Source organism: Bubalus kerabau, chromosome 13 (genome assembly GCF_029407905.1).
Source record: "Bubalus kerabau isolate K-KA32 ecotype Philippines breed swamp buffalo chromosome 13, PCC_UOA_SB_1v2, whole genome shotgun sequence".
Taxonomy (NCBI): domain Eukaryota; kingdom Metazoa; phylum Chordata; class Mammalia; order Artiodactyla; family Bovidae; genus Bubalus; species Bubalus kerabau.
In genome coordinates this window covers 22,461,930-22,485,919 of record NC_073636.1, presented here as the reverse complement: position 1 = coordinate 22,485,919, position 23,990 = coordinate 22,461,930, and the positions used below count along the sequence as shown (strand labels likewise).

The 23,990-nt window shown below is 39.0% G+C and overlaps 1 protein-coding gene and 1 pseudogene across 4 annotated transcripts in view; one reads left to right on the top strand and one right to left on the bottom strand.

Moving 5' to 3' along the window:
- NEBL (nebulette) overlaps positions 1 to 23,990 on the top strand; it is a 377,813-nt gene that overhangs the window by 333,993 nt on the left and 19,830 nt on the right. For 2 of the 4 annotated variants that reach the window (XM_055543769.1, XM_055543768.1), the window contains 8 exons: positions 316 to 408; positions 3,468 to 3,560; positions 4,664 to 4,756; positions 6,444 to 6,536; positions 7,748 to 7,852; positions 8,831 to 9,002; positions 10,380 to 10,472; positions 11,679 to 11,828. In XM_055543769.1, the coding sequence (XP_055399744.1) occupies positions 316 to 408; positions 3,468 to 3,560; positions 4,664 to 4,756; positions 6,444 to 6,536; positions 7,748 to 7,852; positions 8,831 to 9,002; positions 10,380 to 10,472; positions 11,679 to 11,828 (892 nt within the window). The remainder of the gene's footprint in view (positions 1 to 315; positions 409 to 3,467; positions 3,561 to 4,663; positions 4,757 to 6,443; positions 6,537 to 7,747; positions 7,853 to 8,830; positions 9,003 to 10,379; positions 10,473 to 11,678; positions 11,829 to 23,990) is intronic. The other 2 variants (XM_055543770.1, XM_055543771.1) reach the window with 2 other exon arrangements.
- On the bottom strand, positions 15,727 to 16,631 carry LOC129625407 (BRCA1-associated RING domain protein 1-like; annotated as a pseudogene).

The following is a 23,990-nucleotide window of genomic DNA, read 5'->3' as shown; positions in this document are numbered from 1 at the left end:
GAATTATTAAGATAATTTCCAAAATTTTTGGTGCATCTGCCTGATGATAAAATTTATTTTTATAAGCAGTATATGCTTATTTTAGTTAAAAAAACCTCTGCAGTGATGGATAGGTGAATAAATATGGGTTTGTTCTTTAACAGACAGGAATCCTGAAAACACCAGATGAAATAAAAATGTGTGTTGTCATTGAAGGAAAATTAATATTGAAATTAAAAAATAGGCTATGTAATAGTTAAACATGAAGCATTCTTAACTTTTTTTAAAACTTATGTTGAATAAGACTCACTTTTTTTTAAAAAATAAATCATGCAGGTAAAATATAAAGAAGAGGTGAAACATGCCACAGCCATTTCAGATCCACCGGAACTCAAGAGAGTTAAAGAAAACCAGAAGAACATCAGCAATGTGTGATCACGTTTCTTTAAGTGTTGTTTTCTTTGGGCATGGCGCTTGCACAGTAGAATGAATTAGAATGAATACCATTGTAGGAAGGCCAGTTCCTGGAAGATGGAGATAAGAGTTCACACATCTTTGTGTTGGGCTAGCATTACACCAAGCATGCGCGTTTGCTTATTAAAGAACATGGTGTTGAATGCCTACTCTGTTCTTGTTCTTGGGGGCATTCAAAGATGAGTGAGCTACACCTTAAGGTTAGAGGCTGTGTGTATTCTCAGGGTTTCTAGGAGAAACAGTTGTGGGGATAAATAAAGATTGTGCATTAAGTGCTCTAAAATAATTAATATCTGTTGAGTGCTTACTACCTTTGGGGGGTTCTTTACATGCAATATCTCATTTAATGTGAAATAATAACTCTATTTTCAAAGTGCTGGGGAAATGCAGAGAAGGAAGGCTATGTCAGTGAGAGAGAGGAAAACCTTTGGAAAAAGAGTAACATTTGAGCTAGATCTTAAAGAATTAATAAAAGTTTGGGATGGATTTCATGAGGAAGGGCCCTCCTGGCAGTGCAAACTGAATGTGTTCATGATCTGAGATCTGTTCAAAGAGGGGAAAGTTTAGTGTGATGAGTCCTTGGGGTGGAAGATGGCAGGAGAGAGGTGGTGGAGAGAGAAAGCATAATTCAGGCCATGAGGAGGCTGCCGGCAGTGCCAGTGTCCCTGGTTCAGATGGCCTGCCTATGCTCAGGCCTTGACTTATGAGTTAAATTGCTTAAATGTGTTCTTTTTAAAAAAATATTAATATTATAGGAGTAAAGTTGACTTACGATGTTGTGTTACTTTCTGCTGTACAACAAAGTATATCAGTTATACATATATCCAGTCTTTTTCAGATTCTTTCCCCATATGGGTCCTTACAGAGAATTGAGTAGAGTTCCCTGTGCTATGCAATAGGTGCTTATTAGTTATCTATTTTATATATAGTAGTATGTATATGCCACTCACAATCTTTCAATTAATCCCTCCCCCCCCCCCACCTTTGGTAACTATAAGTTTGTTTTCTACATCTGTGATTCTATTTCTCTTTTGTAAATAGGTTCATTTGTGCCATTTTTAAGATTCCACGTATAAGTGATATCATATGATATTTGTCTTTCTCCAACTGGCTTCACTCAGTGTGACCTAGAGATTGTCATAATAGGTCCCTTTTTGTGAAAGAAGAGTTGCACAGGAAGCTCAGCTCAGTGATGAGCTAGAAGTGTGGGATGAGGGTTGGGAGGGAAGTTCCAGAGGGAGGGGATATATGTTACATGTAGATGATGCATATTGTTGCACAGCAGAAACCAACACAACCTTGTAAAGCAATTATCCTCCAAAAATTAAATAAGAGTTTACTAGTTTTCAATTTATCATAGAAGCATAACACTCCCTTAAAATAACTATTTGAAAATAAGGAGTTAATTTAATTAAAAACTACTAGAAATCACAGCTCAGGTGATACCTTGCATGGCATACGGTAAGTGGTGTATACATGATTGAAATGTGAATAACTCTGGAGTGGAGAACAATGTGGGCTCTGGACTGTTGGTTTGATCCTAGCTCCAGACCTTACTTGCTGTATATCCTTCCTAAGCCACCAACCTCTCCAAGCCTCATTCTCATCTTTAAAACAGGGACTAGAATATTAAGTGAGATATTGCCTGTAAAGCACTCAGCATGTTTGTGAGTGGATGAATGCAATATGAAGCGTCTCCATATCAAATTTATGTCCCAAACTTATATCCACTAGAAATTGGCTGCAACAGTTTCTCTACATCAGAGATGCTGTTCCACAAATGTTTCTCCTCTGAACTCTACCCAGAGTCATCTTTCTTTATATCCTGCCATCAACAAAGATTACTTTGGAACTTTCCTCACTTTAGGCAATTATCTGACACACAATCTGCCTAAACTCCCAAACTGCATGCCATGGTTTGAGAGAAAGAAGTCGCACTGGCAAGAGCCTGACCCTTTGTCATTTATTTTCCAGGCTTATCAGATATCTGTTCACTTGCACATGCACTGCTGAGGGTGTACATCTCAAGTCCATTTTATCTGCAGGCCTTGTGATGTCTTGCAAAAAAAAAAAAAGAAAAAATTCCTTCACACTAAGTTTAAGCTCCAAAAAGTCATTAAGACTGTCCCTGTGGAGTTCTTTGTAATGGAATTTTAACCTCTAGTTTTCCTTTTACCTGTCAGAAATTCATTTGGTGGACATGCTTTCTATCTCCCTGTGTTGGATCCTCATTTATTTCCTGGAATGTTGTGGAATTACTGGGAAAGCTGACCACAAATGTTGGACTCTGATCCCCTACTCTGGCAGTAGGTCAGAAGTATCTCCATGATGGGACTTCCCTGGTGGTCCAGTGGCTAAGGCTCCACTCCCACTGCAAGGGGCCCGGGTTCCATCTCTGGTCAGAAAACTAAATTCATACTTGATGAAACTAAAGATTCCATTTACAATAACTAAGACCTGGTACAGTCAAATAAATAAATAAATGTTTTTTTAAAAAGAAATATCTCCACGATGCTGGTCAGAGCATGGCTTTCCAGTGTTGGAACTTGGTGGAGAAGGAGGTTCAGGGTTTCTTTTTATAGTGACAACCGATCACTGAGGTGAAGGCATAGGACTGGCATAACCCTTCTTTCTAGTGATGAATCCAGAATTTTTATTTTTAAATGTAAATATAAAATGGTCATTTGGTAATGTCATTTTAGTACTGTGAAGAAATGAACTCACAGAAGTGGTCATTTATCATTACTGATAGGCTCAAACTCAGAGAGGCCACCAAGAAATAATACAGTTTGAAGAAAAACAACCCCAGGTATAATTCAAAACACTTGGGCAAGGAAAAGCTTAGTTCCAGGATCACTGTGATGATGACATCTATTAGCAAAGCAGCTTTCGCTGTAAAATCCTAGCAAGATGTCAGCTAATGAGTGCTGTGTGACGCTCCTTCTCACCAGTTGCTTGGTGTTAGCTCCCTCTTCCTTCCGGTAACCCCACACCATCTTGCGTTTGTCTCCCAGCTCAGGTACAAAGAGCCGTGTGACAGAGCAACTCCTGTGAGCATGACGCCCGAGATAGAGAGAGTGAGGAGAAACCAGGAGCAGCTGAGCACGGCAAGTTGTTTCTGTGTTGCTCTTGTATTTTACCAAACATTAGCTATTTTTATTCTTTACAATGCTTTCTGAAAAGCATTAGACCCTCTACATCTTGGTCACTCCTTTTCTACTATCCCATACTGAGGTGTGTGGACTGTGGCACCCTTGTGAGAGTCCAGGAAGTTGGGAACTGCTTTGCTACTATTCGGCCATGCTTATTTATTCAAGAAATCTTTTTTTAAAATATTTGTTTTATGTGGACTGTTTTTCAAAGGCTTTATTGAATTTGTTACAATATTGCTTCTGTTTTATGTTCTGGTTGGTTGGCTATGAGGCATATGGGATCCTAGCTCCTTGACTAGGGATTGAACCTGTACCCCCTGCATTGGAAGGCAGAGTTCCAACCATTCAACCACCAGGGAAGTCCCTATTGAAGAACTCTTCATTAAGCAATGTGGCAGGCATTATCCTGGTCACTGGTACACAGAGATAGATAAGACCCCTTCCTATCTTCATGGGCCTCATAGTTTAGATGGTAAATCTCTAAAACTACATCCAAATCTAAAGAGCCGGAGAGCAGCATAGTGGGTAGGTTGTCAGTCTGAGAAAAGAGAAAGTTGTCTATTGGCATAAGGCAAAGGAAGACCTGATTTGACTGGGGTTCTGAGACATAATGTCCTGGCAGGGAACCTTATAAATAAAACAGCATGCAGGATCTTAGCTCCCTGGCCAGGGATCTAACATGTGGCCACCGCTAGTGGAAGTTTAGACATCATGGTGTCTTAACTACTGAACCGGCAAGGATATCCCTTGTGATGATTTCATTACAGTGTCTTCCCTTTGTATTTCTATTACATTTAGTCGTGGTCTTTGCAATTAGTTTTGGTATTGAACACAGAAATATTTATTAAAAATCATTTTTAAGAAGTACAACCAGCACTCGGTGCTTGCCAAGTCAGAAGAATCAGAAGCCAGACGTAGATTTGAACTGAAAGGCTGACATACACCTACTGTGGGAAAAATTATGTAAAAAACAGGGTTAATTTTGAGGCTTATCCTCTGTTGATATTTGGTTGGAGACCATTCTGCTATTTATTAAAATTCATATTAATCCTCCACAGGTAAAATACAGAGGAGAGATTAAACAGGCGACTGCAATTTCTGATCCACCAGAGCTGAAGAGAGTGAAAGAAAACCAGAGGAACCTCAGCAATGTGTGATCTTAGTCACTTTTAGTCACTTTTTTCTTAAGAAAGCAAACATATTGTCAACATGTCAATGAAGGGATTGTGTTTACAAAGTTTTCATGACCTTGAGTTGATTGCCTCTGCTCTCAATTGACTGTCAATTTATTGGAAAGTTTTCAGGGTGTTAGGCATTGTGGGTCCAGTCAGGCACACCCTGCTCAGAGTACCCAGTGACTGCAATGTGATTTTTGTCTGCAGGTTATTGTATATCCCTCTTATCTGCTCTTTGTGCTTGCAGTTTCAGTGATTCTCCAAAGGGATGCCATGGCAGTTTTTGGCATCTTGGCTCTACAAATAAGCTTTCCCACTCCCTTTACTCCAAATGTATTAATAAATGTATTCTTGTTCTGTAGCCTGTCCAACCCCATTTCCACTCATAGCTATCATCACTTTATTTTTAGATGATGCTGGGAAAAAATTATGAAGTGTGCCTGGCTGAATAGGTCATATGAAACAGGTCCATTTTCAGGGCACTTGTTCAGGGCTGTCAAGTTTTACTCAGACACCAATTCTTGGCCTGTTCTAACTCCTTTCTGTCATGTAATCCATGGATGCAGTTTGCTGAGAGAGTACTTTTTTATTTTCTTTTTAAATTTTTAAAAAAATTTACTTTTATTTTTCAGTTGCATTATGCAGCATGTGGGATCTTAGTTCACCAAACAGGGATCAAACCCATGCCCCCTGCATTGGAAGCATGGTCTTAAGCACTGGACCACCAGGAAAGTCCCTGAGAGAATCCTTTTTCTGAAGTCATTAATAATAAATTGTGTTCTTTGGAAGAGGAACTTTGAAAATCTGTTAGATACAAAGAAATCTTTTATTCTTTAAACCTTTAAAGTCCTTTGGCCAGATTATAAAGGAAAGGCAGTTAATTGTTTGGCATTGTCCCTGACAACTGTATTTTGGAGAAGTAGATACTTACCTTCTCCTGATGTATTCAGAGTCACAGTTGATGTAACTCCATTACTCTCCAAAGGGAACATGGTTCTGGAGAAGGAGGGATGGAGCACTGGGGAGCATGCTGGCCTTATGGATCACCATGGTTACTGCTTAGGCATCATGGCAAAAATTCTGCCACAGTTAATTACTAAGAAACCATAATGGTCCAGCAGCTTTCTATATGGGTAAGAATATCTTAAAGTAACATCCGTGAAGATATTTCTTACCTTACTCCTTTGTGATGAAATGCTTATTATAGCCTTACTGACTGGTCACCCATATAATGAGTACATTCACAGTGATTCTCTGCCATAGGATGAATTAAAATAGAATGATTTAAGATGCAAGCATTTTAAATATGACTAGACCTCTGATGGGTCAGTGGTAAAGAATCTGCCTCCCAATGCAAGAAACACCGTTTCAATCTGTGGTCTGGGAAGGTCCCCTGGAGAAGGAAATGGCACCCCCACTCCAGTATTCTTGCCTGGAAAAAAAATCCATGGACAGAGGAGCCTGGCGGGCTACAGTCGATCAGGTCACAAAGTGTCGGTCATGACTTAGTGAGTAAATAACAACAAAGCCCTCTACTAGCCTCCTTTTTTCCCCACCCCCGCAGCTTCCTATCCTTGCTTAGCTCTTTAAAATAAGTACTATGAGAGTCTTGTTTAGTTGAATTGATTCACAGTGCTCTGTTTTTTGTTTTCCAAAATGATAGGTTTATTATAAATCTCAGATGGGAAGAGCTACAGCTTTAAGTGTAACTCCTGAAATGGAAAGAGTAAAGAAGAATCAAGAAAATATTAGTTCGGCAAGTTGTTTTATTCACTTGGGGCTATCATGAAGGACATGTTCTTTATTATTTATTTGCAGACCAAGAAGCTTTTGTAAGATATGCAGAAAGTACATGTGTTATTTCAGATGACATCTGAAAGCCGCCACTGTCTAACTTTACATTGTCCTGAACCCTACTGATGTTTCCAGATGTGACCAACACTTATATTTAAAGTTTCATTTTAAACTGAATTATGTTCATTTAAACAATGAGTCATGTTATTTTAGCCAGTGTCTTTGAAAGTGGTAGTCTTTGATGTATAAGTTAAACAATTATCATTTTACAGATGTATTCCATTGAATGTTGATTGTTAAGTCCTCTCTGCAAAACAAAATAAGAAATGAATCATTACTCCAAAGTAAGGACTTAGAGGAAAAAACAGTCTTTAAATATATTTAACACAGAAATCGGTTACTCACTGAAGTTCCGTGTTGCTGTCAGGGTCTTATTTGGGGAGTGCGCCTTCTCTCAGGAAATACCAGGGCTTCTGTTCTGAGTGCACATATCCCCTCATGTCTGCAATAATCCGTATCCTGATCTTACACAGAATCAGCCTCACAAAAAGCAATGTTCTGATAGTCAGATGTCAGAAAGAGCTTTATGCCTGGGAATCAGCATTTAGATTTTAAACTGTGCAGCTCTCTAGTGGCATTTCTGCCCAGAGATGCTGACTGTATTCAACACAAATTACCTTTAAGCTGTGGCTGTTTAGAGGGAACCTAAGATGGATACCTAATGATTCTTACCATCTGCTTTTGTCAAATAAAAGGAAATATTGATAGAGGTATGTTTCTTATGCATGCTTCCACAGTGTTATAGCAGAAAATGGGGAAATAGAGAAACAGAAAAAGAAATTTAGGTTCCATTTAGTTTTGGATTTTCCCTATTGATAAAGTATTTCCCACTTTTACAGACTCATGGTTAGTGGATGTTGGTCACTTACACATTTGTATTCAGTTTGTAGAGAGATTTCGGTCATCTTTGCCGTAGCCTTTAAAGGAGACCATCAAGAGTAAAATTTTAGCTCATTATTCTAGAAGGAAATGCAATTCACTAAATAAGTTACCTGGGAAGTAATTCAGAATATGTTGTATATGCCTCACTCATTTGGAAAGCTTGAAAAACTTAGGTAATTTTTAAATTATAGTTGTCTTTTTGTGAAGTATGTCCTGTTATTTACTTTGCAGGTAAAATATACCCAGGACCAGAAACAGATGAAAGGTAGACCAAGTCTGATTTTAGATACACCTGGTCTCAGACATGTCAAAGAAGCTCAAAATCGTATTTCAATGGTAGGGTCCAACAGGTCCCCCCTCCGTGACGAAAATGTACTAAGGAGTGGCACCACCCCATGCACCGATAGCATTGTTCACTGTTAATCTGGATAACTAACAAAGCATGGAAAGGCCCACGGGCCCATCCTTTGGGGGGAACTTTCTAATCTTACTAAAATGTACGGGAAATATTTAGTCTAATAAAATAATTTTTCTCAGTGATTTTTTGGGGTGTGTTTTTATTTCTAACGTGACTGCTACTATAAATGCTTTTTATGGAAGATACTTGCTTGGACTTCTTTTTTTCAATTAATATTAAGATGGAGTTTGGTGTGTTTACATGTTTAAAGAATATGAAAATATTTATTTTTTTAAAAAACAGTCTCATGAGATATATTTTATATACCATAAAGCTCACCCATTTAAAGTATACAAAGTAGTTTCTAGTATAATTTACAGAGTTAAACAACCATCACCCTAACCTAATTTCAGAATGCAAAAAACATGTGTTTTGAAGTATGTTTTTGTAACTATATACAAACATTATATATATAGTTATTTGTAACTTGCTCTCTTAATTGAATTTTAAATAATATTGCTTTCTTAAATAATAGTATAGAAATAGCTTATCATTTTATTGCATACTAAAGTTTAAGAGATAGGAAATTAACTTATACCTAAGTGAGTACATTTTAGAAAGTAACTAGGATTTGAAAAATAAATCTTTCAGCACTTCTTACTTATATGCAAGCTTATATATTAAAAGAGCTGCTAACTGCAATGATGGAAAGCATTGTGAAAATATCAGCACTTGATTTCTGATGCTATGAAACTGAAATTTCATAAATTATTTTTGGAATAATTGGAAAAAATACATTTATGTAGAAAATAATCTAGATGCAGCTGGTATAGTAACTTTCTTTATACTCAAATTTTGTGAGCTGTGTAGCATTCAGGAAATTTCAGTGGAGTTACTATGGTTTTTCCCTCTTTCAGGTGAAATATCATGAAGATTTTGAAAAGACAAAGGGAAGGGGCTTTACTCCTGTTGTGGATGACCCAGTGACAGAACGAGTGAGAAGGAACACCCAGGTCGTCAGCGATGCCGCCTATAAAGGTGTCCATCCTCACATCGTGGAGATGGACAGGAGACCTGGAATCATTGTTGGTAAGCTGAGTGGCCTGCCTGGCAGGTCTGCACAGTCAAAAAGATCGTGCTTTCCCTGTTTTTATTAATGGAATTCACTTCCTTATTCATCAGACCCCTCCTCAAATGCATGACATGGTGCCCAGGTGAAAGTGGACCAAAGGCAAAGTGTTGTTGTTCGCACCACGTTGGAGGGAATTCATGGCCTTTGCCAGGTGTTGTTGCAAATTCATTCTGTAGTTGGACATTCTCTGTCTTTAATAACCTTCCGGTCTTGAGTGTTCCTACTTGCTACGCAAAGAAGCAGCCCAAATATCAGACATAGGTGATAATGAAGATTAAGCAATTATTTTGTTTCCCTTTAGCTTATGTGGGCTTCCGTGGTAGCTCAGATGATGAAGAATCTGCCTACAGTACAGGATACCTGATTTCGATGCCTGGGTTGGGAAGATCCCTGGAGAAGGGAACAGTTACCCACTCCAGTATTCTTGCCTGGGGAAGTCCATGGACGGACCATGGGGTTGCAAAGTGTCGGACACAACTGAGCATCTTTCACTTTCACTTTTAGCTTATATACTGATCAATAAGACATTGATCATTGACATGTACATCAATACAGACATTGTCTGTATGGGTAACAGAACAGAAGTAACCCCATATAGGTCCTTTGACGTCAAATAGACATGCCTGAGAGATTCTGATGGTTTCTACCATGTGAATAGCTTATATTTTTTTGAATATTATTTCTGAACTGGGAGAGTAGAGCTGTCTAAAAGTCTCACAAATCAGAGAGAAAGGAGCCTCAACCTTCTGTTCTTTCTTGTCATCCAGGGAAAATCTTAGGAACATAGTGTTGAATGGTGACAAACTAAAAGCTTAAGAAAGGAAAGGAAAGATACTGATTTTTTTCAATTTGTTCAACATTTTTTTTGTTGTAGGAAGACAAGTTTTTTTTATTTTTGTTTTGTTTTCTTAGACAAAAACCTTTTAGTTGCCTCTTATAAATTACTCGCATGTCCTTAATCAGGAGTTTTAACCCAACATTTTCCCTGTTTCAGTGTGTGGAGAGCATAAGTGATGAGGGTTTGGGGATGTGGGGAGTGGTGTGGTGTGCATGTGTGATAAGTCACAGGCTCCCAGTGGAAAGTCAACAAAGAATAAACCAGGCAACTTATATTTGATCGCAAGGTTTTTTAGCAAATCCTGTGAGTGTGAATCACACTGTGAGTGTGAATATCCCTCCGTTCTCCTTTGACGTCTGCTGCACGGTGGGTTTGCCTATATTACATGCTTGCTTTTTGGATATGCCCCTTTTCAGGCTTTTGTTTGACTCTCCTGGGTGCTGACTTTTTTTTTTTAATTCATTCTTGATTTGTTTATTTCTTCCTTTGGTAAAAGACCTCAAAGTTTGGCGCACAGATCCTGGCTCCATCTTCGACATTGATCCCCTGGAAGACAATATTCAGTCTAGAAGTCTACATATGCTTTCTGGTACTGCTTACGTTTTGAGTTCCTCCCCATTTACATGGCTTTTGTCCTCAAAGTGAAGCTGCTGTGAGCTGTGCAGGTTCATTGTGCCTTCTGTGTAATGTAAAATTTTAAGTTTGGGCTTCGAAAAACCAAGAGAATTGCTGTGTTATTTAATATGCCACTAATCATTTATGAAAACAAAACTTACAAAAGAGCTTTTTAATATATCCTAGATTAGTTCTAGGTTTATTTTAAAGGTGTCTAGAGCTTACTTACACTTCCTTTTTATTAGTGAATATGATTTTAGAAGTTCTCTGGGCTTTGAAATGCAGCTATTTGGACTGCACTAAACTGCTAACATAAAGATTTGTTTTATGAAAAGCACAACATTTTAAAGATACAGTTCTTTAATTTAAGGAATTCTTTGAAGACTTTTATATAAAACAGAGGAGAGATTTTCTACATAGCATCGTGAATGTCTTAAAATAGGTTTTCAAGTATCCTTAAAATTTATCTCTGAGTTTTTATAAAATGCAAAATTTGTAGTTTACACAGGAAGTTTATTTGACTTTTAACTTCAACTGTATGTTTATAATTAAAAGTAAAACCCAAATGGTTTGGATATTTGGGTATAGCAATAGCAAGGGTTGATCTTTGTAGGCTTTCAGACTGCATTTAGCAAACTGAAGATTTGACAGTTATGGGACTTTTTTTAACATATAAATAGATCTATCATTTAGGTCCTTCTCTGCCCCCAATTGTGACTCCAAGTTTAATTGTTAACATTAACAAAATTGAAAGCCCAAGGCAAAGTAGAAATTCTAATATTTTTATAGTAATTTGATCCACATAGTTAGCCAAATTGTCATCCAAATTTTCTAAAAATAAGGAAAAGGCAACAAATGCTCTATCATTAGTGATATTTGAAAAGAACTATTTATAACCAAACTTTTGATAGAAATTTACTAATTTGCCAGTGTTTTCTTAGTTCTTGTCAACTTCCCATGCCTCATCTCTCCTTTAAAATTTAGACCAAACTGAGTGTGAATGATCACACTAGAATTTATAATTTAATTTATAATTTATAATTTATAATACCTGAGCTTTGGGGTTGCAATTTAATGAGGGATTATTTTTCCTCCTTGTTAAATTTTTAAGTAATTATTTTGGTTTCTTTGTTCTTCAAGTCACTTAATCACAAATATGAATATTTTCCCTCCAATATAGAAAAAGCGAACCTTTATAGGAGACAACGGTCTCGGTCTTACTCGAGCAGTACTTTTGGTACAGGTCTGGGAGATGACAAATCAGAAATATCCGAGATTTACCGTAGCTTTTCATGCTGCAGTGAGGTAACAAGACCATCTGATGAAGGAGGTATCAAACATTAACCACTGTCAGAAGTCTCTTTTAATGTATCACAAGTGTGTCTTTAACAAATTCTTCACTTTTGCACAAACATATGGCATGGATATGTTTGAACATTTAAAATTATGTTTAGAAAGTTGAGTCTTTTTTAAAAACTAATAATATGCATTTTTTGCATGCTTGTTTTTCGTATCTTTCCTCACTGTTTTCACTAAAAATGGATCTTTAATGACAACAGGGTCTTGGGATCTGGTACGTGAATCTGTTTCACAGAAGTTGTATGTGATGGATATACATAGCCAGAGTGGAAACTTGAGTTCTTTGGAGTTCATATCTGATTTCCATTAAGGAAAATCAATCTTATGGTTATATTTGAGTGGCTAAGAGAGTGCTATGAATTTATATGTTTAAATATTCATATACAGTTGCAGACAGAGTTAGATCTTGCCAAAAAGAAATGGGGTATGTACTTGGGATATGAGATTTTTTTTTAAATGGAAAATACTGTTGATTGTTAATAATCTTTGTATTTTATATTACTATCCTTGTCCTCTACATTCTTCTGTTTTCTGGATCCAAGCTGATGGCTTAGGTCTAGAAATTGGTCGTTGAAATTGTTTTGGATGTTAAACTACTCTGCTGCTAAGTCGCTTCAGTCGTGTCCGACTCTGCGTGACCCCATAGACGGCCTCCTACCAGGCTCCTCTGTCCCTGGGATTCTCCAGGCAAGAACACTGGAATGGGTTGCCATTTCCTTCTCCAATGCATGAAAGTGAAAAGTGAAAGTGAAGTCACTCAGTCGTGCCTGACTCTTCACGACCCCATGGACTGCAGCCCACCAGGCTCCTCTGTCCATGGGATTTTCCAGGCAAGAGTACTGGAGTGGGTTGCCATTGCCTTCTCTAAACTACTCTAACTATTATTAAAGGTTAAGACTAAGGTACAGCTACATTTTAGTGCCGTGGGAAGGGGGAGAGGAATGAACACAAAACAAAAGGAAAACTGAATTTCCATTACAACCAAAGGCCATAGCACTGAAATCCCTAAGGCAGGAGATTTTGAAGTGGAGGAGTTTAACATCTTGGGAAAAGTAATGTGACTATGGACCTGATGAAACTATGAAATCTCTTGCAATTGAGTAATCGATTTTTTGCACTTATAGGAAAAACCCCTTTGAGAAGAAAATCAATTACAGTCAATAATCTTAAATTGTACATTCAGACTTGCCTTAGCTTGGTAGAAAGATGTTTCTTTTTTAAATTTCAGATAAAGTGAGGTATAATTGACATACAAAATTGTAAGATATTCTGTGTACATCATGATGATTTGATATATGGTATGTTGTGAAAGGATTCTCCCCAATTAGTTAATTAACATATCCATTACCTCACAAATATATCTTCTTTTTTTCCTTTGGCCAGAGCACTTAAGTTCTACTCTGTCAACAAATTCCATTTATACAGCACAGTGTTATCAACTATAGTCACTGTGTTATTCTTTAGCTTCTTGTACCTTATTTATTGTGTATCAAAAATTTGTACCCTTTTACCAATTTCTACCTATTTCCCCCAGCCTCTGGCAACTACTGTTCTGCTGTTTCTAGGAGTTTGACTTTTCTTTTTTTTTTGGCTTGATCTTTGTAGAAAGTTTTTAAGCGTCTCCTTCCTCTATGCTTCTAATGTTTATGAACTAGTGTTTCTTTCTTGTAGGTAAGATAAATGTGTGAGAGCGCCTCTTTCAGTGTCTACTTATCTAACAAAGGATTCAGTAACTTTATTTTTTTGGCTTAGGGCTATTGATTTCTCCCTTCCATGTCCTCTGTGACTCTACAGGTACAGAATAATATTGATGCCTGGTAAGATAAATAAAACCCAAAGCAAATACAAGAACAAATTTCCATCAACCTTATTTAACTTTCTCAGTTCAACGTAGTAGAACTGATGTCTCTCCCCAAAGCGATGCACCTTAGAGTCTTTGCTTCATCGGGGACCCTTTAACTTCATGTCTGAACACACAAACACAGCATTCATTCATTTAATCACCAAATGTTTGAGCGCTTTTTGTGCATCAGCCAAGAGCTCAGATCTGGCAGTGTACATAGCAGTGAGCAGCAGAGATATGAATCTGCTCTAAGGGGTTTGGAGTCTGGTGAAGACCCTGACATTGAGCAGATACTTACCCAAGTAATCTATAATTATGACCAGAGTAAGTGCTGGGAGGGGAGCACATGGGGGCCACAAGGGGGTACTCCATCTGGCCTCAATGTCACGGGAGCCTTCCTCAGGGAAGGAAGATTTGAGCTGAGATGTGAATGCTAAATGGAAGTGAACTATGCCAATGGGCTTTGGGAAAATAATGTTTCTCAGAGACAGAGCAGAACACAGAAGTGGTGCATCAATGAGATATTCAAATGGAGGCGTCGAGCAGGCAGTTAGAGTCCAGAGGAGGAGGCTGCACTGGAGACAAATGGGAAGTCATCGCCTGTGTCCGTGATCAGGTCTTGGATTCATCCGTGCGGATAAGGAGAGTTTGAGCCCCCTCCTGCAGGTTTCTCAGCTCCGTCTGTGCCAGGGAGGAGTTTGGCACTTGTCTCCGATTCTGTTGGCTCATCAAAAACCCCACTGTTGTTGGTTTATCTTCTCTTCCTCCTCTCAAGCCCCCACTACTTTCTAATTATTTCTAGCAAGAGGACCCTACACTATGCCAAAATGAATAAGAAATGTCTCCATTGAAAGAAAGTATACATAAATGTTCTTATATTTATAATGGAATTTGAGTAAGAGTAACACAGGGACGGGGGAGCCTGGTGGGCTGCCGTCTATGGGGTCGCACAGAGTCAGACACAACTGAAGTGACTTAGCAGCATCAGCAACACATGGTTAAGAGAGAATAATTACATTTTTTTAAAGTGGAGGAACATCAGACTCCATGAAAGGTGGCAGAAGGAAGGTTTTTGGCAGGAAGGAGTGTCTCCATAACTTAAATAATGCCTTGTAAGAAAAGCTGACTCCTTGGAGGTGTTTATAACCTGTCATTCTCAGTCACCTGTTAAAAGGCTTGTGTTTGGTGACATTTCCAACTTTGGAAAGTTGATATTGAGGGATGAAGCAAAAGTGTAGATGTACCAGTAAGTTTTTATAACATTAACACAGTGGCATACCCACAGTGTATCTAGGTTAATTCAGAAAGATTTGGGGATACCTGAGAATATGCTTCTAATTTTAAGTGAAGCAAATCATATTCTACTGATTGGTACGTTATGTCTGTATTCAAACAATCAGTGACATATCTAAACTAATAAGTCCAAAAATGCCTCCCCATCTTCTCCACAAACATTCTGCTGCTTTTCCAGGCCTCCCGTTGCTAAGTATCGACTGTAACATTCCAGATACTAACTTCACATCCTTAGGAATCATCCTCCACACTTGTCTTTTACTCACATCCACATCCAAACCATTAACAGATCTTATCAGCTTGCCTGGGACGAACACATCCAGAATCTGACTGCATGGTCCACCTCTGCCCCTGGGACCCCACTGTTCCCCCATTTCAGCTGCTGCCCTCTCTGCCTCCAGTCATCACAGAAGTTTCCAGATGAGTTTCCAGCTTCTGTTCTTGCCACCCCAAGCCACCAGCCCTCTCTCTGCCTTGGTCTGTTCTCCGCCTGGCAGCCAGAGGCTCTTTGCTGCTAAGTCACTTTAGTCGTGTCCGACTCTGTGTGACCCCATAGACAGCAGCCCACCAGGCTCCCCCGTCCCTGGGATTCTCCAGGCAGGAACACTGGAGTGGGTTGCCATTTCCTTCCCCAATGCATGAAAGTGAAAAGTGAAAGTAAGTTGCTCAGTCATATCTGAATCTTCGCGAGCCCATGGACTGCAGCCTACCAGGCTCCTCTGACCATGGGATTTTCCAAGCAAGAGTACTGGAGTGGGGTGCCATCGCCTTCTCCGATGAATGAGTCTACCTATTTGTAAAAATATGACTGATGAAAACAGTGCAATCACTAGGTTATCACACTGTGTGAGTTCAGTTGTCAAGAGGGAGCAACTCAAAGGACATCACACCATCTATAAACCAGCTGGAATGAGCCATTCAGACTTTGCCCTGCTGAACCCTTTCTGGGCGATGATTAGACAAGTCCCCATAGATGATATACTGTGTGCAGAAGCGCTGATCAGAATCAGGTTTGGCATGGTATGCGACTGTATTGATGGTTTGAGTCACGTCACTGTCTGGCTTGGGCTTTCTAATGAGGATCTGGCCCCCACCGGCAGCAACAAGCTTAATAAGGTTGTCCTTTAGATGGTGTTTGAAGGTTCCCCCAGAATAGAAATAACATGCATCAAACAGCTTTGGCAACAGCTGTTCTCTGTTGAGCCTGCTTTTCTGTGGTCCTTCAGGAATTTCATACTTTTCTTCCTGTTCACATTCTTTGCTTTGTAGACATGCTTTCACCCATTCAAATTTTAGGATCCAGCATCCACTGAGAATTCCAAGCGTACACTTCAGGGTGCTTTGAACTGTATCACCAGAACATGAGTTACATGTACTGACATGAGTTACTGTACTGTCAAACTCAGCAGTTTTTAGTCTTTAAGAATCGTTGCAAGCTCACTGAGCATTCCTAAAGATGATTCCTAAGGATGAGGTTCTTTAGGAAACACATAAATCTAATACCAGTTAGATCACATCATTCTTCTGCTACGATTTCATTCTGAATAAAACCCAAATCCTTGCTGTTGCCTACAGGGCACTCTTCCAACCTGGGCCCTGACTGCTGCCCTGAACCACTTCCTGATTTTCTTGGTTCACTCCTCCTCTCTCCCCATCCCAGTCTCCCTGCTTTTTACTCACCTTTGTGCCTGCATGTGCCCCCAGCTTGGAACTCTCCCTCCCACTGCACCTGAGCTATTTGCTTGTCTAGACCTAGTTTTCTTCATATCTTTGCTCAGGATCACTTGATCAGAGAGACCCTCTCTAACTACCAGATATAAAACAGCACTGCTTCGCGTTCTGTCTGGCCCTTTACTCTTTGCTCTTTATTCATAGCACTTGACATCACCTGAGATATATATTTATTTGTTTATGTGCTTGTCTGTCTCTCCTAACTAGGATAGATGCCCATAGTGAAAGTGAAAGTTGCTCAGTCGTGTCAGACTCTGCAACCCCATGGACTATACAGTCCATTAACTTCTCCAGGCCAGAATACTGGGTAGCTTTTCCTTCTTCAGGGGATCTTCCCAACCCAGGGATCGAACCCAGGGCTGGGATATTGGCTGTTTTGTTTACTATGATTACTCTGTCTCCAGCTCTTAGAATAAGCACTCAGCAAATATTTGGTGAATAAATGAAATGGTCAAATTAATATTTTTTTTCCACACATTCCACTCCATTTTTTTAAACAAATTGAGATATAATTGATGTATAAAATTGTATTAGTTTTAGGTGTACAAAATATTAATATCTGAAAAATTAGAACTGCATATATAAATATATGTAAGTTTAAAAAAAAATATGAAAATCTGTTATGCAAGGCCTTCAAGAAAAGCCTTCCTTTTTTGTTTTGATATGTTTCAATGACATTAAAGCATAGCTGAAAGAGAGAAAAAAAGACCTGAAAGTGGAAACATTCCCAGGATAGTTTCTTTTCTGGTGGGGAGGCAAAGAAGTAGTATCCATGAGGTCCTGGTTGCTTTGAAATTTGGGGTCCCCTTTGAAATGCATGCTGTGCTGGGCCCTGGTCAGGAGGTGCTGAGTGAGTCTGTAGAAGGAGGTAACTTCCATGGTGATGACAGGTTTGATGAAAACCTTTAGTGTCCTCAGTTAAACACATACATTTGTTTAAATACTATTCTGAAAATTGGAAGGGACTTTAGAACAATGCTTATTATTGGTAAAATGGAGAAAAAAGAGACTGTTTGTATTTAGAGATGCCATCTTTTTCTTTATTCCAGATTTTACTGATTTCTTTCCATTTAGGTTAGAATTTCATATGATAAAAAGAATGAAGTCCCAGAAAGGTGACCTTTCCTGTTGGGCTGACTCCCTGCTGTTGAGATGGTGTGTATCGTAGCTTATCCTGTGGTGGACAGAATGCTGCGTAGGGGCAGGAGGCTTCATCCCACTCTCGCACTGCTCGGTCTGGGGTCTCGGGAGGTCACCCAATCTTACCCGGCTCAGATTCCACTTCTGTAACAAGTAGCTTTTCTAAGATGTTTTACATTTCCTAAGCCAAGTGCCATAATTGAAATAAAGTCTTGTTTTCTTCTTTCTCTTCTTTTTTATGTATGAGAATGTGTTTATGTCCTGAAGGTGACCTGCTTTACTTTGTGTATTGAATGACTGGACAGTTATGAGAATTATAATTTCGGGGTCCTTTTTCTGAGTTACAGGAAATTTAGGTTGTTAGGACAAAGGGTTAAACAATCAGCTCATTTCCTTGAGGTGGAAGTACAATGTTTTCATCATTCACATTTGGTTTTCATGAGCATTAACATAGAAGCCTTCTCCTTTGCGTTTTTATCATTGTTGTAGTTAGGCGCTTCTCATGATATTTTCCCATCTTGCTTTGATTGCTGAATATTTTCATTTTCTTATGAGATTATTTTGGGCTTTCTTTAGTTTTAGGTCTACTTTCTAAGATATTACGTTACCAAGGGGCTTGCATTTTCCATCTCTACTGTGTTGCCTTGCTTCAATAAAGGAGGCTTTTATTTAAATGTCATCTAATTTTGTTTTGATTCTTGAATGGTATTATTTGAAATTATCTTTATTGCCTTGTGGTACTAGATTAGTTTAACTTATTTTCATTTGACACACATTTCCTCGAGTGGGAATAATCCTGATGATTTCTGCTTATTTCACTGCAAGGTTTTCTTTGATCTTTGTGTTTGTCTGTAGGTCACTTGCCGGCAACATGTATTTGCCTTCTGGTACTGCTTTGTATCTCTTTGGTTTCTTTTAATTCACAGTGTTTTGTATTACTTATATTTTTATGTGTTTGCCATCTCACCCAGTGTTTACTCTTCTAGTTCAGTTTTGCTTCAGGCATTTTATGTGTTTCTACTTTCCTCTGGAGCATAAAGGGGATGGGAGTGTGATGGGGAGGAAAAGCAGATGCACTTTTCAAAGCCGACCTCCTCAATGTCTTAGCCTTGTGAACTTTTCCATTTTGCTCTGGAAGGATCTTATTGGACCAGAATCCTCATCCTGCCTTAAGTGATAGAAAACAAGTTTCTGAATTCAGGGACAGTCCCAGTTAGGCTGTGCTTTATAGCATTCCATTCCATATAATGTGTCCTCAAAAGAGGTTAGGTTGCAAGAGATGCTTCAATACCTTCTGGGATTCTCAGTATATGGTCTGTAGATGTGCCAAGAGGGCAGTACACCAACTAGATAGCCAGTGGCCCTGGTTAAACACCCATAATTCCATTTGTCCATTAACCAAACATTTATCCAGTATCTCCCATATTTGTGAGATTCTGGAAACACAAATATAAAAGATAAAGTTATTGTCATCAGTGAACTTGCTTTTTGGTGGGTGAACCAGATGCATGAACCCATTGTGCTCAGGAAGGCATTGTGATAGAGAGTTAGAATCAGCCAGGCTGACTGATGGAAAAGAAGTGTTTTAGGCAGAGAATGTAGCATGTGAGAGAGAATATAGCACATTGGAAACTTAATGTATTTGGCATACGTTAAGCCTGGGTACTGTGCATCTAAGGGATGAGCCAGAGCCAGAGAGTGGGTGCTGCTGAGCCACTGTCTCTTCAGAGACAGAGTTCTGCTGAATATAATTGAATATGGTTTCTTTGCATGTTTCCTTGGACTTCATTGTGCAGCAGATGTAGAGGCTGTTTAGAGGACCAGTTACCTAGCCTGGTAAGCCACTGAGTCTCTGCCTTGGAAGTTTAATCCACTTTGCTGTGAATCCATTTTCTTTGAATAATCTAGATTTTACCAAGAGTCTTGACTCTTTGGGCATCAAATGACCACAAGGTCTTATCAGTCTTCTGGAGGGATTAATGGTGTAGAGACAGCCTGGTGGATTTTTATTTCAAATATCACAACTACTCTTATTGTTGACATTTGTCATTTGTGTAGAAGAGCAGAAACACCAAAACCTAAGTACCTTCCTTCCTACTCTAAGACTCCCAGACTCCAGACAAAATAGTCAACAGCTGGATATTTACTAGGCATCTTAAGTCTTATGTCTAGAACCAAAATCTTATTTCCTATCTTCCCCACAAAACAAACAAACATCTGCTCTTGCCTTTGTTCACCAGCTCAGCTGATGACACAATACTTGACCTCAGTACCGAGGCAAAAACCATGGCACCCCCATTACCTGTCTTCCTCTCACACTTCACATTTAATCCATCTGTAAGCCTGTCAGCTCTGTCTTCAGAATGTGTTTATGTCTCATCCAGCCACGTCTCACCATGTCCACTGCACCCCAAGAGAATCACCATTCTGTCTCCTAGAGATTGCGGATATTGGCTCCTGGTCTTTATAATTTCATTCTTTCTTTTTCGGGCTGGCCACCACTAGGCTGCCAGTGACCTTTAAAAACTTGCACTTAATCTCATTACATCTTTGTTCAAAATAATATAATGGCTTCAATCACACTGTGTCTAAAAAACCGAGATCCAGTCTACAAAGCGTCAAATCGTCTGGCCCTTGGTCTTGTCCCCTGTTCATCTTCTCCTGGACTACCTGCTCCAGCCACACAGACCTCTGGGCTATTGATATTAGGTGTTCTCACATGTGGGCCTTTGCAATCTCTGATACCTTTGTCTGGAGCAGTCTATCCCAGATATTTCTGTGGTTTGCTGACTTCCTTCAGGTCTTTGATTAAATGCCAACTAATCAGAAAGGAGAAGGGGGAGACAGAGGATGAGATAGTTGGATGGTATCAGCAACTCAATGGACGTGAGTCTGAGCAAACTCCAGGAGATCTTGAATGGCAGGGAATCCTGGCATGCTGCAGTCCATGAGGTCGCAGAGTTGGACATGACTTAGTGACTGAACAACAGCAACAACAAATCAGAAAAGGTTTCTTGATCACTGTACCTTGAAATCTCTCAACCCACACACACTCATAACTCTCCCTTTGCTTTGCTTTATTTTTCTCTATAATTCTTTTTAAGCTCTGCTGCTGCTGCTAAGTCGCTTCAGTCGTGTCAGACTCTGTGCGACCCCATAGACGACAGCCCACCAGGTTCCCCCGTCCCTGGGATTCTCCAGGCAAGAACACTGGAGTGGGTTGCCATTTCCTTCTCCAATGCGTGAAAGTGAAAAGTGAAAAGGAAGTCGCTCAGTCGTGTCCGACTCTTAGCGACCCCATGGACTGCAGCCTACCAGGCTCCTCTGTCCATGGGATTTTCCAGGCAAGAGGACTGGAGTGGGGTGCCATTGGCTTCTCCGAATTGAGGCATAATTGACATATAAATTTTGCACCTGTATAATCTATAAATGTTGATGAGTTCAGACTTGCACATATGCCTGTGATACTGTCACTACATTAAGGTGATGAACATGTATACCACCTCTAAACATTTCCTTGTGTTCTTTTGTGTGTACATTTGTGTGTTGTGATAAGAACACTTAACATGAGAATTACCCTTGTAAAATATTTTAGAGTGCGTAATACAGTACTGTAAACTGTAGGTGCAATTTAGACCTCATATTAGACACTCATGTACATTGTAGAATATATAAATATATTCCACTTAAATTTGATCTGAAATTTAAAGAAACAGCTTTGCTGCGTGTGTTAAATCTCTAAAACTTGGCATTAGTCTTTATTAGTGTTAATTAAAGTTAATTTGACTTGAATGTGGCAGTGCAATAATAATCCTGGTTATAATTTTTTAAAAAGAAGTCATGTAGAATGTATCACCAGAATGTAACATTGAGACCTATGTTTATTACAATACTGAGTCAGCTAATGACCTTTCAAAACCACGACATCAGGAAATTATTCCTACATTAACACTTCCATTCTCAGATAAATAATTTGCTCTCAGTGTTTTGTTTATTGAGGACATCTGTTCTCAGTAGGGACTCAGTAGAGTAGAAGTGCCCATCAGAATTCTGAAATCCATGCCTTTTATGGCTCCTCTCTTGGTGTACTCTAGCTTCTTGTTCAATCATGAAATACATGGAGTCAGAGAACTGAATGGCCCATGTGGCTTTCCTTCCGGTGCCTGGCACAGGACCAGGAGTGCTCGCTCGGTGAAGAGCTTGAACAAGTCATCGCTTTCCTAGGCTCAGTGAAGACCACTAGGACCTGCCTTAAGTTCCTAAAGGACAATAGACATCATGGAGAGCTCAATTTGCTATGAAATGGGGAACAGAAATGTTAAACGCAGGCACAATAATAAACTGCTAGTGTATTTTGAAAGGGATGGGTATGTATCCAATCAGCAGTGTTTCTAAATATCTTTTAATATGAATAGTGTCCATAAAGTCACAATACTTTGCCCAGTAGTCACATTAATTTTCTGTTGATTCTCTTTTCCACTGAAGATTTCTGTCTTATGATTTATAGATGGTTTTCTGTCCAAGTTCATGTTATTGGTTTTCAGTGATGAGCATTTTTAAAATTAGATAACCAGAACAGCCTACAAGAAAATACACTCTGGATTTTAAACTCTTTGCCTTCATGTAAAATAAGCTTTCCAGTATTTCTATTTTTGCCACTAATTCAGTTTTGTGATTACTGATTGACAACCCTTAATCCCCTGAAAAAAAATCCAATCCTTCCCAGCCTGACTTCTGTAAATAAAGTACATTCAATAAGAGAATCCCAGTTATATTATTTCCCTTCTGTGTATTTGAGTGTTGTTTCCCATCCAGTTTTGAGATGTCTGCTAGAATCTGTCAAAAAAGTGATGGTTTAATATCTTCATTTAAGTTTAGGGCTTCTTTGGTGGCTCAGATGGTAAAGAATCTGCCTGAGTATGGGAGACCAGTGTTTGGTCCTTGGGTTGGGAAGATCCCTGGAGGAGGGAATAGTTACCCACTTGCCTGGAGAATTCTATGGACAGAGAAACCTGGCAGGCTACAGTCCATGGGGTCACAAAGGGCCTGGTGGGCTACGGTCATGGGGTCACAAAGAGTTGGACATGACTGAGCAACTAACAGTTTCACTTTCACTTTAAGTTTAGGAAGGTTTAAGGAGTTGATTGAAATACTGAATTTCTATGGTGAAATGAATCTATAGGAAAACAAATGATTCCTTTTTAATATAAAATCCAGTTAGTAGAACATTACATAATTATATTTAGCCATTTAGTCAGTAGATCTAGCCTGAGAAAAAAGCACACAATGTAGATTGTTAGAAACTCTTCTTTAGTTCTGTTGCTCCCCCAAGAAAAAGGTTCAGGGCTCTGACTGAATTCGAATTCCTTAGAGAGACTCATATTCCTAGTATCAATAGACTTGGAATGAAAGAAACGTCATAAGTTTCCTTTTCTGAGTGTGAAGTTGGGGAAAGGATCAAATACTAATGAATAGCACTTGTTCCAAGATACACATGTGTCTTTCATTGATTTGCCAAAATTAAATCAAAGGATTCCATATGTGTCTGAAGGAGAACCATCTGACACTTGAAGTAGCAAACAATAAAACTTTAAAAATATATTTCCTGTGAAGCTAAGTTGATTGGGAAAAAGAGAAGGTTTGATCATCAAGAAGGATATAAATGTGGCTATAGCATCTGTGTCAAATGAGTAAGCTTTGAAAGAGCTTTATAAATCGTAAATGGCTACACATAAAGGAGAGACTGGGCATTCTTGCTTTCTGTTTAGTATTTTATTATTATCTATTATTAAGTATTGTTAAACATTAGCAATGAAGATGGGAAGTGGTAGTTTTGGTTTTTATATAGATCAAAATTGAGGTCCAAGTTGGATAATAGATTGAGTGTACATATATATTTACATTTCTGTCTTACACATAAAACAATCAAGTTGTAATCTTATCTTTGTAGTCACAAATTTCCCTGTTCTCCCCCAACTTCCTATTTCATCCAGGTGCCCACATCCTCCCGCCCCAAGCCCCAGGCTAGTAGGTCATAGGGGTTGGATCGTGACTTTCAGGAACTACTTAAAATGTCCACAGGCTGATACAGCTGGGCGATGGATTGAGTTTCTGGCCTTCGTTTTT